The 16257-nt window shown below is 37.1% G+C and overlaps 1 protein-coding gene across 4 annotated transcripts in view; it reads right to left on the bottom strand.

Annotated features, from left to right (window-relative positions):
• The window catches only part of bbg (big bang), a 141210-nt gene that overhangs the window by 100474 nt on the left and 24479 nt on the right, over nucleotides 1-16257 (bottom strand). For 3 of the 4 annotated variants that reach the window (XM_068294052.1, XM_068294051.1, XM_068294049.1), the window contains exon 3: nucleotides 13919-15996. In XM_068294052.1, the coding sequence (XP_068150153.1) occupies nucleotides 13919-15996 (2078 nt within the window). Of the gene's footprint in view, nucleotides 1-13918; nucleotides 15997-16113; nucleotides 16178-16257 lie in introns of those variants that run through there. The other variant, XM_068294050.1, reaches the window with a different exon arrangement.

Below are 16257 nucleotides of genomic sequence, written 5' to 3'. Positions count from 1 at the left end.
GACTGGTAAACGCAGTCAAACGTGCGATAAATTCAAAATGCGGGAAATAAAAGGCACAAATGTTAATTGGTTTGTGTCAATCTTATGGCCAAGAGTAGAAGATTTCCCCCTCAACCACCATCAGCACCACTCATACTCTCTGCTCTCCTCTTCTCAGCTGTGCTCTGCTCTGATCTGCCTTCTTGTAGGCAGACAAGATGAAGTTGTTTAGTTGGTAAATTGTCTTCTTGGCGTTTTTTTTTTTTTTTTTCTTTCGATTTTTGCAATTTTCATTTCAATTTCTGTGGCGCGCCGCTGAAAGCGAAATGATGTAGCCAAGTCCGAGTTTATATTAGAGAAGAGAGCATCCTCACCAGCACCTGATGGTGGCCAACTGCCTCAAGATTGCTTTATTCTTCTTTAGATTCTTATTTATGTACATATATACCCTTTAATTTTTTCTCTTTTACCTAATTTATTTATTCACATACCGAAAACTAATGTTAATGGCTAAACTCTATTCTATGCTTTAAATTGAAATTTTGTTTAATAATTGTTACAAATATATTTCAATATATGCTTTAACGTTTATATTAAGCCACAGATGGGAATATTACGAAACAAAAAGTTCCTCTTCAACCTCGTTTAGGGTATTCAAACTTCTTTATGTTCATGTCACACCAAAAGACATTTCGTCTTCAACTGACGGAAGTGCGCGTGGCATTTTGAGTGGCAATTTCCTTAGAGGAAAAACCGATTGAAAGTGAGACAGAGAAAGAAAATAGTAAGAGGTTCGGGTTAGGTCATTTAATGTCCGTCTTGGTCTAGAGATCATATTTGATTTCAACGGTTTTCCAATGACTGAATGCAATGAAGCGTAACAATCAAGTTTGGACTGGCGTGAAGAGCATTATTTTAAAAAGGTTAAGGAAATGAGGTTTAGTTGAGGTAGCTGAGAATTTTCTTGTTAGCTTGTCTAGCGTTTTCTTAGACATCCAATTTCCTAGATACATACAGATTTTAGTGAATCAAAGCTCATGAGAATTCTGAAAGGCAAATGATCAAACCAAAAAAAATTTGAAAAAAAAAACTAATAAATAGTTTGTTTTTGCAAAACTACTTGGTTACTTTCTCATCTTACACCATAAATTCTTCATTCTAGCAAACAATTTGTCAAAGCAAAAGGAACACTAGCTGCCGCCTGCTTCAACCTGCACCTTCTACGGTTCCTGTTGCTTCCCCTCTCTCTGCCTACATTTGAAAAATGATCAAAAAGCGCAAATGCCGAAAAGTCCAAAGAGCCAATGGCTCTTGCCTTTTTCGGTTCGCAAATCCCTTCAAGTTTTCTTGTTCTCTTGGTTGTTGTTGATTTTTTTTTTTTTTCGTTTTTCGTTTTTTGTTCATTTTGTTTGATGTCCCTTAACTGCGACAAACGTTGCACGCTCCGTCCATCAGAAAAACGACGAGTCGAAGAGTCGGTTCTCTTTTAGCCCAAATAAAAAGAGTTTTAGCCGCCGCCTTGTCCAAAATGTCTGTTCAAATGTCCAACAGGGCGCAGAAGTCCTCTTCCTTTTTTTTTTGTTTTTTTTTTTTTTTTTGTTTTTTTTTGTTGCCTTCTCGTTTTTATATGGGCAGCAAAATGCGGCAAAAGTTGATTGCACTTTGCGCAAAAACGTAAAGTGACGTCTGTGAAGGCTCTGTGACAAAAGCTGAAGCTGTAGCTAAATCCGAAGGACAGACAAAGAGTAGTAAAAGTAGAAGGCAAAGGAATGGAGCATACGCAAGATAGGGGTTGTTAGCTGGATACATGAGTAATTAACACCCACGTCGTTGCTGTTGTTGTACCAAAAGGTAGTAGTAGCCCCACTTAGAGGCACTTGACCAGAAGCAGCAGCAGCAGCAGCAACATCATCAACGGTAGCTAAATTGAAGAGTGTGTGCTTGTGGATCTTGGGTTTTGGTTTCGGTTGTGGGTGTGTATGTGTTGGTGTGGGTGTAGATGTAGGTGTGAAAAGGCTTCAACAGAGCCCAAACATTTTACCATGCTACAATGTTGCCGTTGTCGATAAGGGCTACTTATAGTTGAGATGGCAGCGTGAGAGTTTAAAGGTATATTTGTGCCATCACTAATTCTTTGAATAGTGTTAAAAATGTTCCCCTTTTTGGCCATCATCACAGCGCATCACATCACATCACATCGCCACATCACAGTGCATCAAGTGGTGTGGTCTAGCCAGAACGACAGTCGCTGATACGCACACTTCACATTGAATTTCCATTTCCATTTGTTGTTGTTGTTGTTGTTGACTCTCTTGAGTCTTGGCAAAGTCTTTGGTCTTTGACTAGTCGTCTTTTGCTGTCCACCAAAGTGGCTCCGTTGATTTCCATCGATTTTCTAGACACTTTGATTGTTTTATTGTTGCATTAAGTGGCTTGCTGGAAGCTGCTACGGCCACGTAGATCGCAGACCAACCACAAAAATGCAATTGACACTTTGGTGTGAAGTGCTTATGGTCGGCCGGTTGGGACTAGCTGCTGCGGGTATTCCTCTCTTACTCCTTCTCGTCATCGTCATCATCTTCGTTTTGGTCTTCTGTCTGATTTCTGTTTAATAGATACATTTGCATCTTCGACAAAGTCAAGGAGGATGCGTTTGCTGCCCTTTCTCTGTGTGTGTGTGTATGTGTGTGTGTAGGCATTTTTCAAGCTCGTTGCCTATGGTGCTTGTGTGGAAAATTGAAAAAAAAAAAAAATAACACCAAGAGAAACAAAACAACAAAAAAAGTAACCAACAAAGAGTCAGAAATAGCAGCAAAAGACTCCGAAGTAAATATCTGTGGGCAGGTCTTTTTGGTATGCTGTGGGTAGTGGTTAACGCAGAAGAACTTAAATCGATTAGCTGCAGATTCAAAGGATATAAAAAATGGCTTTACATATAAATTTTATTGGAATATTCCAAGTATTTCAAAATATTGCAGCAACTTAAATAATTAGAAAAAGATTACATTAACAGATATTTCAAATGCTATCCATGAAAAGTCTGTACGAATTCCGTTAAACATCCCCAAATAGAAATACTACTTACACATTTATAAGTAGGTACTTCTTAATTAAAGCAAGTTAATTTCAGTCGAAAACAACTAATAATTGAAAAAAACATTTCATTTATTGCAATTGAGAAAGTGTCTGATAGAAATACCATTTGCGAATTGTAAATAATTATAAATATAAATGTTTTATTTCAAATGGATTTAAGTCTTGACAAAAAATCCTAATTACAAGGACTACAAACAGTAAATGAAAAATATATCTGTTTCTCAATATTTAATTTCAATATTTATTTGAACACAAAAATAACTAGAGACATTTGTAACACTTTTGAGCTGGATTGATTCTCTGTCTCTTCTTTTCTATCGCTCGGTATGCGGATTTTCTAGCTAAGCTCTTTAAATCCATGGAGAATGGAGAAGAGTTGGGAGAGAGAAGGAAAAAAAAAAAACAAAAAGAATCCAACTAAACTCATAGCAAGCCCACTTAACCACTTCAACCTCTCTCTCTCTCTCTCTCTCTCTCTCATCCTCCCGTTACCATATCGAAAAGCCTTTCGTGCGCATCGCTGGCCATGACAACATCAGCGACGACAATGCCTGGGGAGCATTGCAATGGATATCCACTTTACTCACCCACCGCAAAAAGCAGGAGCATTCCCGGGCCCATTTACCCAGCCACCCAGCCTACCCTACCGCTCCACATGTTGGTGACTTCTGCTCTACATATCTGCTCTGTGTTGTGTAAATACACTCCCGGCTATAACTGTCAATGTCAATAGGCGAAAATGCATGCATTTTCCTACCTCTCCCTTCCACCAACCCATTCTCCAGCCAACCTCATCCACCACTATCCGGCTGGGTCGCTATCTGTCGGAGTATGGGTATAGACATGGGCATGGGCATGAGCCTGAACCATCGATGGATTGACATTGGAAGAGTGAGACCGAAACGAAAATAACCAAGCCAACGGCGCTCACATTTATGACAGAGTTTCCCCATGCGTCGTCATCGTCAGCGTCGTTCTCGGTGCAGTCCTTTTAATGCTGCGGTTTTCAACCGATTTTCTGTTTGTCCAGATGCCTGGCAGGCCAACCAAAGTTGGATAATTGCCACAAGATTTGCCTTGAATAATTTCGCACGCAAATTACTTATGTTTTTTTTTCGTTTTCGTTTTGATTTTTTTCTTTTTTTTTTGTGTTTGTTGTTTGCTTTTTGCATTCAGGACGTGAAGCTGTGTAACCAAAAAGCACAGCAAGGTTTTTTTTTGCTTGCAAAAATATTTTTTTTTTTTTAATGCGATATGTGACGGAGGTTGGCCAACAACAGCAACAAAAACAACGTCAACAACTGCAACCGCGGCTCATTTTTGATTGTTTTGCGGTTACTTTTTCACGATGTGGCAGCGTCGGCGATGGTTGGAGGTGACAAAAGGTCAAGATGATTGCTTAAAATTGGTGCAGTATACATGCATACATATATCTAACATAAAGATGGTAAGACGCGACGAGGTATACATACATACATAGACAGATATATGTATATGTAAGTATGTGTTGCGATTGCCCAAGATGTGAGTTGATGTGTTGCAAGCATAAAGATAAAAACGAGGCAAAGGTAAAAAAGTAAAACTTAAATGAAAGGAGCAAAGTGAATGAACTTATCTCCAATGAATGGCAAAAGACACTAAGAAAAAATCAATGCGAAATGAAAAGTATTTTTAAAAAGGTAAAAGGATCAAAAGCAAGAAAAAAAGGAGAAAGAACTCGACTGCAAATATAGGTTTATCTTGTTTATATTAAAAAAAAAAAACTAGATTATTATTAACATTTCCATAACAAACTCCACCAGGTCCCATAAATTCAAAGTTAACCAAAAAAATGTTTGAATAGACTCATTTATAAAAGCCAACTTAACATGGACAGAAGTAGGTACTGCAATAATTGAATATCGGAATGAAAATTATATTATTTTGTCCAACCTAACTAACCGTCTAAAATACAATTTCATTAGAGTTCAGATCCATGGACCATGGATTAAATTTGAATATAGTTAACAAAACCCCCAAGCTCGAAAATAAATTTAATTACTAGCGGTAAATAGAACAAATCGTTTGTTTACAGGATTTCGGTGAAAACAACAAAAACAAAATAAGAATATGTATAAGTTGAAATTAAAATGTGAATCAGTAAAATAAAAGTGCGAGGAAGAAATGAGAGAAAAGAGCATATACAGATGTACATACATACATATGTATGTAACCATCATCATCAAATTCTACGATCGATTTCAATAACGTTTTGAGCCATCTTAAGGGCACATGCTAGGCTATATAAACTAAACAACTAATTCAATTCAATTTGATGGGCAAGTTTAAATGCATTCGGCAATACGAGAGGCGGCCAATGGTAGTGGGGTATATCATCAGTTTGCTGCATGGTCGCCGACTCTCTTCTGGCCACTAAAAACTTGGCTTGTATAATCATAAAACACGAAACGAAACTCAATTACAGCATTTGATGCTCGAGGCCACAAATAACCAAAGTTACGATGCGTCAACATTTTTAACACGTCTAAGGAGGCGCGGATGGCCGGATGGTTGGATGGCTGAATGGCCATATGGATAGAATGGATAGGATGGGTAAAATGTTTAAATAAAAAAAAAAAAAGGAAGGGACCTCCTCTAAGGGAACTGTAGAAACTGCAAAGTGATGCATTGCTTTATTACTGCAAAAGTAGAGGCGAGGCCAGCCCTTCTGCCTATACAGATATGTATGTATGTACATATATATGTATATATATCTATATATGCATAATTATGCGCTGCAACGCCCTCGTGTCAGCAACTCTTTCTCCATCCATGCCATCCCTCTTTCTCTGCAAGTCTCTCTCTCTCTCTCTCTCTCTCTCTCTCTTTATCTCTTTTCCTTTGGCCCTTTCTTGGGTTGCCCAGTCAGCGATGTCAGGATACACCAAAACGCGGGCCAGGCTCTTTGAAAACTGACGGCAACGGCGGCGCATCGTCTGGACCATCACACGTTCTCTCTTGCCTTTTAATAATCTTTATGCATATAAAAGGTATATTAAAAGTAGTATTAACATTGAATTGATCACTTTTTTGATTACTTTGCCATATGTTGTTTCAAAATTGAAATTCAATACAAGAAATCTCAAATATACATAGTCGCAAACAAATTTTAATGACATAATGGTGCACAGGGTATGTCCAAGTCGTTTCTTTGACCAAAATTCTGTGCATTTTTTCATCATTTTCAGCGTTAGTCTGTCTTGTCAGCAGGATTAAGCAATTTTCAGCTTGGTTTGCGCTTTTCGTTTCGTTTTGCCTGTCCGCGCCTCTCTGCCCACGTTGACAAAAAAAAAAAAAAAACCAAGATGAAACGGAAAAGGGAAAAGACAAAAAATGAGAAAGAAAAAAAAACGAGAAAAGGAGAACCGCTGCTAAAAATTTGCCAGGCGTAAAATTTTGTTAATTTTTAAGTTCTTCTTCGGCTTGCAGAGGTGTTAATGTGTTGAGTAATGCTGTAAACTCTTGCATTTCATTTTCCCCCCCATTATTAAAGGTATTTTATTAATTTCGTTAGGGCATGGCCAAAAGCACTCCACTTTGTCAATTTATGTGTGCGGCGTGTGAAAAGATGGAAAATACCTTTTTTATGGGTCTTGAATTGTGATAAAATATCGGAAAGACATAATAGAACATGGTTATATTTAATTTGAATTTATCCACTTTCTTAATATTATTCAAGAAATATTTATTTGGAAGCGATTGCATGATTGAAAGTGCCAACAAAAGCAGAAATTGTAGTTCTTGAGACTGCTTTCTTTAGATATCGGATAGTTACGAAAGATAACTTAGGGACAGACGCTCAAACTATCATATGTAGGATCATAAAGGCCCACAGAAGATAAGAAATGATTTTTATTTGCTTGCTCTGCCTTAGAGTTGAATTACAGTTTCTTAAGCTCGCCTTAAGGTTGCTTTAAGGATTCCATCTTCTTCTTACTCTTTATATCATTTGCATTCCTCTATTTTTTGGCAATTTTCTTTAAACTTTTCTTTCCTCCTTGTTTTCCTAAGTTTTTCTTTAAATTGGATTGACATCCATATTGTGAGGTCAATTAGATAAAGAGAAAGAAAAGCTTTAAATAAAAAAAGAGAATAAAACTTCCTTAACTGTTTCTTTACATGTTCCCGTATTTCACGTAAACAGTTAATTCTCATTTATAATTTGGCGCACCTTCTAACGTTAAAAACATTATCATTAAACACAACCAAACTCATTAACGGCTACGTTTTGGGCTTAACCTCATTCACAGAAGGCTGGTTAGACGGCTTGTTGGCTAACTGAATAGCAGCAAAACAAAACTAAGGAAAGAAAAAAAAAAACAGAATAAAGCTCCAAAAACCAGTGGGTAAAACTAATCAGCTGTCATGTTGGCAAGATGAGATGGTTAAGAAGGCGACACAAAAGACATCGAAGGAAGAGTAGAGAAAGGAAGAGGAGTACAGGAAGAGTACAGTCAGCCAAATGAAAGAAGGTGTCAACTGCACTTTCAAATCCAATTAAGAGTGTGAACTTGCCCAGATAACATGCACACACACACAAACACAAACAAACTGACATTGTCACATTAAAACAAAGCGAAATGTGTACAGTAGCCAGATACAGATACATCACGGGGAATTTGGGGGCGAGGGAAATAGGTAGAACCTGAACTCAGTCAGAAAAACCAAGCCCAGCTGCACTTTTATGTCAAAAAAAAAAAAAAAAGAAACAACTAGAAGAAAAATAGAAAACGCAACAGAAAACCCAAAAGCGAAACCAAAAACCCAACTACTTCGTACTACGCTATGCCTCATTACAAAAGACTCCACATAGTGGCACTTTGGGGCTCCTGACTTCACTTCGAGCCTTTTTCGCCTGCAATTATCACATTTCCAAATGGTCACGGACCACGAAATCTTGACTTTAGATATGGCTAGAGCTCCTACCTTACTCCTACCTAGGTATTGTGTGATTTTGTTCTCATTCTCCCGCTCCGCTCTCTCTCCCTCTCCGTTTCCTTCATTTTCCCTGTCTCGCTTATACTGTATGACTTTGTGTATGTGTGTCATAATTCTCGCCAACTTGACATTTATGATGTGTGTGTGTGTGTGTGCCCATGTGATTTTCCATGGCGACGATTTCGCGAACCGATAAAACAATGAGAATGAAGTCATGTCTTTGCTTTGCCAATTGGACATGCTGGGGATAGAGAACCATCTACTCTATAAGGTCTGCAGGGGTCGGGATATATCGGGGTCTCTACATCGTTTTCGGGGGCAATAATTAGCAATGACAACAAGCACCACCTTTGGGACGAGTCTTGGAATGCATGGTTGCGTTTTTTCTTAATTTATTTTTCTGTGTTTATCTATATACACACATGTGTAGGTAAATATATATTGTTGTATTTTGCGCAAGGCGTGTTCTAAATATGAGATCATTTATCTACAATTCTTTGCTTGTAATATTTATAGAATAAATGACGAATTCTTTGCCCATTTTATTATTCCATGGAAAGTACACAAAACTTCTGCGTAATCTAACCGGATTCGATAGTTCTCACTTATGGACAACAGTTTTCCCTACATTAATATAATTAGAGATGCATTTCGGGTAATTGCCCACATAAGAAAAAACCTTTAAATATTTTGTGTTTATTTAACTGTTATGCTTAGCCATTAGAAAGATAAATGAAATTGGAAATTAATCAGCTTCATTTCATCAAAGTCCATCAAAAAGACGAATGTAAGATTTCCAGTAAATTTGAGCACGAAAAAACTTTAAGCCCATTTGATTGACCTGACCCGATTGCTGACACTGACATGTCTTGACATTTTGCCCATCACATGTCCCATACATGATAATTGTAACCACAAAACTAAATCTGACTAGACACAGAGGCAGGCAAAAAACCGCAAAACGCCGCCGCGTTAAAATTTGCCTACTAATTTTATTGATATTTGAATTGCCATTTAATTTGGCCAAAAGAAGAATTTTTGGTTCAGAAGCTGATTGACAGACGATATAGTCGACCTGATGACTGAATTGATATCCATGATTTCCCAATTTTGTTTCTTTTTTTTTTGTGTCTTTTGCACAAACGGGAAACTTTTTGAAAAATAATTACATCAGACAATGTGGCTTGTCTGATGGACATATCCTTACCACTTATTTGCCAAACAATTTGCAATGAAACCACAAAAACGAAACCGATTCAAAACTAACCCTTTCACAAAAAAAAGAAACAAATAAATAAATGAAAATAAAACACATGAACAAAATTAGTTACAAAATCTAATCGAAAGGACCCCCAGGGCGGCAATGACACAAAACCCAGAACATGTAATTACAAAACATGAACGGAAAACTACAAAATAACAAAAACACAAGCAAACAACATACACATAACAACACAAAGAGACAGAGAGAAAGAGAGAGAGAGAGAAAGGCAAAGATCGAAAATCGAATTGAAAATTAATTTGAAATTAATTTTAAATGCATAAAAGAGATAAATTTTTTGGGCAATGCTCGTGACAAACAGTAAACTGTTGAGTAAATTTAAAACAGGAAATAATAAAGTGACGAGCGGGTTGTTAATGCGGGAGGGGGGAGGTGCAGGGTGTGCATTGGTGTTGGTTAATTTTCTGGGGTGTTCGGCCTGCAAATTGTTTAAAATGCTTGTAATCAAATAAACATATAGACAAGCCTGTCAATAAAAGAACAGTCGAAAAATATATACAAAAATGTTGCCCTATAGACGACCCTTGGATACTCTAACCAAAAATCACTTATTGTAGCTAGAGTCTCGATCAATATTTGTTATAACCTTTTAGTGCCAAAGGCATTTGATGGATAACGCAATAAACTCTTCTGGGCAAAAGTGCTCACAATCTCAGTAATACACACAGGGCACACACGCACCCACTCGAATGCAGTTTGAACTGCTCCTGCCATGCATTTTCATTAGCCAGCCGGTGTAGCAGAGTTTAGAGACCAACATGAAACCGCATAGCCCAAGTTGGGTGCCATGTGGCCGAAAACCAATTATGCCAAGCGAATTTTGCGGCTATGTCGTATGATCCAGTAAGCGGGGGCCGCAGAAAGGAGATAGTAGTGGGCATGAGTATGTCACTCAGTCATTCAGTCAGTTGGTCATTATGGCTCAAAATCCAATTCCAAAGTGTTGAGTGCACTGCACAGAGGAAAAGACATAGAGAGAGAGAGAGAGAGAAAAGTCAAAGAAGTGGCAGCGCGACTCTCTCTTTCCCACTCTCTTTTATCAATCATTTACCATATGTTCTCATCGTAAAACTATAGATAAAAATAATGATAAGGGATAAAAAGCAATTGCCAGCCCATCGGTTATTAATGATTGCAACTCCATTGTCAATAACGCGGATTGTAATTATGAAACTCGGTGTAGCGTAAAAATAATATCTTTCTTTTTATCACAACGAATAAATGCCAGAGATAAAAAAAAAAGAAATTCCAATACCAACACCAACCAAAAACGAGAAAAAGAATATCAACAAAAAAAGAAAAGTCGAAAAAAAATACCGTTGCATATTTTTGTGCTGTTTTAATTGCAAATTTGTGTGGCCACATAAAATAATGACAGAGAGCAAAGAGTTTCAACAAATAAAATACATGTGCAAAAAAACAAGAAACAACAAAAAGCCAACTGAATAAAAAACATCGATGAAATGTTGAGGGAAAAATTGCTTATTTGTTAAGTTTTTATCAGGCAGCAAAGCACAACAACAACAACAACAACGGTAGAAAAGGCAGCACAAAGAAGGGTGTAGGTGGTAAGGCACAGGGGTTGAACAAAAACCCAATTAAAGTACAGTGGAGACTAATTATCATGTACATGTATGTATATTCAATCACTTCACCACAAAACGGTTAAATGAATGGAACCCAAGAAATTGAACAAAATTAACTAATAGAATAATTTATGTAAAATCTATAAGATTTTTTGCTTTCTAAAAGTAAAAAAAAGACTTGGCAATAATTACCCAACAACCAGTTGTTACTGTGCTATGCATAGATCTAGTGTCTCATAAAGTTATATAAGGATATATAAAAGTATATTTTTTAAAAAATATTGCTTATACGACACGTTGTCACCCGAAATCAAAATATCAATGTAAAAGTCCAATTTAAAAAAACAAACTCGTATTATTTACAAGTATGTTTAGAAATATTTTATGAAATTGATCAAATTTGATTAGAAGGAAGAACACATGTTTTAAAAAATATTGCTCATACGACGCGTGGTCCCCAGAAATGTGTAGATTAAGTGTAAAGTAAATTAAATACAAATATTTAGTTTTAATGTTTAATTTCAAGTATAAAAAATTCTGAAATTAACTCATATTCGATCAGAAACAAGTGAAGAGTTTCTTCAAAAATATTGCTCATACGACGTGTCGTCCAACCATAGTTCTCTCTAGATTTAATGTCTGCTAAATTTATATAAGAATATATTAATATTTCATATCATTGAAAAAATCTAAAATTATTTACAATATTATTTGCTAGTTTATTTATTTTTTTTTTTTAATATATTACTCATCCGACACCTGGTCACTCAACAAAATGAAATAGTGATAGTCGAAAGTGGTTAAGTCATCTAATATTTTGATATTCAAAAAAGTCTTAATCATTTGTTTGGATAATCAATTAAATCATACGACCTGTTGCCGATCAAATATTAATATATGTATTTTTGAAATAAATATTATTCTGTACTTTGGGCATTTCGAACAATTCTCACTGTAAGCATATGCAAATGTGATGGCCTCTCGTGGGTTCAGTACGAAAATTGCATTATTATTTCGCACCCAGGAAACGCATTTTGGTATGTAAATATTTCTCACGCGTGCCATCTACCTTTCTCGCTCACTCACACACACACACACACTCCCTCTATCTATCTGTTTGTGGATTGCTCCCAGTCTCTCCCTGATATGTGTGGCAGTATTTGGCCAGAGTTTTTGTTTAATTAAAACATTTTGGCAATATTTTATATATGCATTGGCCATTGAGAGCATTGAAATTTTGTTTTGGGCTATAAGGTTTTATGCAAATTTCTGCAAATTTTGCAGGTAAATCCAAATGCACAATGAAATATTTAAGCCAAACAATTATATACCGAATGCGATATTGTGTATAATAAAATATTGTTCAGTTTGTTGGCTTTTTGTGCATTTGCATTTTACCCTTTGATTTCACAAAAACATTATTGTGGGCATTTAAATGAAAACTTATGTATCTATATAGACGTGTGTGCGTGTGTGTATTTGTGTATTGATGGAAATGTTTTCTTGTTTCCTTCAACAATATGTTTAATATTGAATGAAAATTCTATTCTAATCAGCAGTCAGATTGATAGATAGGTAGAGAGAGACTGAACATAAGACTTCATCTATATAGAGCTTTACTTACCACAAAATGAGACAAATTTATCCGAGTCCATTAGTGGCCATTTTGCATATGAAACTACACTCGAACCCACAAAAAAAAAAAAAACACCCTCGGGCTAACAATTGTGGTTAAAATGTCAACGAAAAACTGCAAAATTTTTGTCAAACTCATAGCCACGAGAAATAAATAGAGCTTGCTCTCTCCCTATCCCTTTTTCGCTCATAATTACACATGGACAAGAGAATTAACTAAGTAAAAGGCAATTGCAATGACGATTATGATGATGGTGATGTTGATGTGACCATTGAGCCGCTGGCACTCCCGGACGGTAGGGGGCGCTTTTACTGTCGAACACTAAATTTCATGACCTCTTGAAAGTTTGCATTTTGTGTGTGTTAAATTTTATGTGCTGGTTGAAAACTATGTAAAATTTGCACGATTTAGAATTTTTTTTTTTTTGGTTGATACTGAAAGTTTGAGTATAAATTTAATGTGAAATTTAATAATTGGAATGTGCACAACTCAAAGAATACCCTACCTATACCCTAACTAGACTTTCTATGTATTCCTAAGCTTAATTTGCATTAACAATTAAAGATATTATTTACTCTACTACATGTTGCTTCAATTTGATACAATCGATAGATTTAAACACTATTATAGAGTATATAAACTTCGTTTTCGGGTTTTTTTTAAATACTCGAGTTTTGTTAGTGCCAATTTTCAAGCCTTTTGGTAGTTTCAAGTGCAAACAAATGTGTCATAAAGATCAACACTAGTTGGCTATGGCCAATATTATTGATAAACAATCTTCTTTATTTTATATGTTTGATCAATTTATGATATTCTGATGATAAGTAGGTAAGTTAACAGTTGAAAAAAATCGACCAAAGTTTATTATAAAATAAACAAAATTAAATTAAAAGTCAAGAGCAGATATTGAATTATAAAATTTAAAAAAAATATATACCAACCAATGAAAAAGTGGAACTAAACACTAAGTGAAAAATTGCAAAAAAAAAAAAAAAAAACAATAAAATTTACTAAGCTATGGAAAAAGACTTTAAAAGGGAAACTTTTGAAAATCAAATAACAAGAACAAGTAACAAAAATTGCAAAAAATATTTCGGAAATAAATGAAACAATTAACTAACTGCCAACAAAGAAAAATGTATGGGTGATTCCCCACCACTGTTGCTTTAGTCATCATCTCAAAACAAAAAAAAAAAAGATATAGTAATAATGTCCCAACATTCGAAACAAAAATTTGTTAATCGATTGACTAACTAACTATCTTCAAAAGTTAGTCATAATTTTCTGGTTTTACTTGATATTTAATTCCATTTAATGGATATTGACCAAAGGTGGAAGTGACATCGAATGGCAAAGACTCACCTGCTTCATGTTCTCTATTAGGCGACAACGTTGACACATCATCCTCAGCAGTGTTTAGTTCGCTTACAGCATGTACTTCTTCTCCATTATTGTCATCATTATCATCATCATCGTCATTTTCGTCATCATCTTGGTCGTCATGTTGCTTCTGACTGTCAGTGGTGACCTCGATGACACTTTTTACCGAATCCATTGATGATGTTGCTGATACCAAAATTGGTGTTGTTATTGGTGTTGTTGTTTCAGACATTGTTGACGAGGACGAGCCGGTAGAGGATGAGGTGCTTAAAATTGCTCCCTTTGGCGTTTGCTTCTCGGCATTGGGCAACTGATGGCTCTCAAAATGCAGGTCATTTGGATCCAATGCCTCATCGCCCGAGGTCGATAAGGAGGCTTCTGCTGTTGCTATTTCGTCTACTGGTCCAGTGGATGCAGCAACAACGACAGCAGCAGCAACAACGGGAGTTACCGATGCTGTTACCTCTACTGCGGCACCGTTCATGGCCTCCTCAGTTTGCTGGGGCACATTTGGCAAATCGACGCTGGCCAAGGTGATAATTGGTTGTTCCACGCCCACAATGATGCGCTCTAAGGGTTTGGGTGGTTGCGACAATTCCAGGCTGCTGCGTCGCTGAGTTGGTGTTGGTTTTTCACTGCGCTTCGTTGGCACTGGTGGGGGTGCCACCTTTGGTTTCATTGGTGGCGATGGAGGTGACAGTTTCGGCTTATTAGTGGGTACTGGAGGCTTATGTTTAGGCTTTGGTGCCGGAGTGGGTGCAGATGTGTGTTCTAATTTGTTTGCATCCTCAATAATGTGCTTGTGTAGCACATACCCAAGATCTTCTTCTACCTTTACGGTGACTTCCTGTTCTTCCACCTTCTTTATCTCCTTCTTGTGCTCTTCATAAAACTCCACTGCAGGTTCTCGCTCTTGCACATCATGTGACTCCTTTTTCTCCTTCTCCTCAAAGGCACTCAAATCGAATCCTTGCTCATCATCAGCCAATTCTAAATTGTATAGTTTCTCTGCTTCTTTCTTAACCTTTTGATAGCTTTCGATTAATTTTTGTGCCTCCTGCTCTAAGCGTCTCTCCTCGTCGGTTTTCTTCAACAATTTGGCACCCTTCTTAGCGGCACTTTCTTTGCTTTGTTCCAATTTCTTGGTAACTTGCTTCTCACCATCCTTGGTCTCGGTCAATGTCTCGGATAATTCCCTTTCAAATGTTACCAATGCGGCTCCATCCTCATCTTGTTCTTGACGATCATTGTCATTGCCATTCAATATCTGCTCCCCTTCAAGATATGTCTCTTGATTGATCTCCTCGCACTCTGTATATGTTAGGCCATTACCATTTTCGGCCAACTGCAACTGTTTGCCACATTCGGATAAGGTCAAAATACCCGTTTCAATACTTTGTTTATCCTGTGGATTATCCAAACGCTCGGTCAAACGCATCTCTGCCGAGACAGTGGCAGTCAACGGCTGCAGCTGCTCGTCACCAAGGTCGAGCAAATTGTCGTTGCTGCTGATCTTCTTGAAGCGTGCACTGTTCGATTTGGTCGCCACATTGGTTAACAATTTTTCCTCACCGGTCAATGGATCGGTGGTTCGTAATGCGCTTAAAGTTTGCTCTTCACTCATCACACGACGCTCCTCGTGCACTGTGGTCGTTGTCTTGGTCGTTGTCATGGTCGGTTCGTTTTCACCACCATCTCCTTGTCTTTCCTCATATGGTTGCAATTTGAAGGCAATGTCTGGTATCAGAACATTGGATGAACTGCTTGTGCTAGTGCTGGTACTACTGCTGGAGCTGCTACTACTAGTCTTCATGGTGGTTACTTTAGTGGTTGTAGTGGTGCTGCTACGTTGACTTTTAACCGAACTTTCGGATACACTTTCCTCCTGTATCGTTTTCGTTGAGGTCGAAGAATTTGTTAATGTTTGATCCAAGCTCTTATCGGCTGCGTCATGGTCAATTATCTTATCATTCTCTTCGTTAGCTTCCATTTTGGACATAAGCAACTGTTGCTGCTGTTGTTGTGGTTGTTGTGGTAACTTCTCGGCTTTAACTACGGTTCTGTGAAAAAACACAAACGAAAAAAACCAAACATTGTCAATCAGTCATCACACATTGAGTAATTATATTTATTATGGCCATTCTTATCGTATGCTAATTGTGTTCAACAATTCCCACCTATGTATTGTATGTATATTGCAAGTCAGTGCTGCGCAAAAACAGTTTATTCGAACCTTTGCCTTACGTCTCCAAAATAACACTGATTGGGCCAACAGCGTTCTAATGAATTTTTTGTTTTTGCCATTCAGGTTCTTATCAGGT

The sequence above is a fragment of the Drosophila tropicalis genome, unplaced genomic scaffold (assembly GCF_018151085.1).
Source record: "Drosophila tropicalis isolate 14030-0801.00 unplaced genomic scaffold, ASM1815108v1 contig_805, whole genome shotgun sequence".
Lineage (NCBI taxonomy): Eukaryota > Metazoa > Arthropoda > Insecta > Diptera > Drosophilidae > Drosophila > Drosophila tropicalis.
Note: the sequence above shows the minus strand (reverse complement) of the source record. Positions and strands in the feature narration are given on the sequence as shown.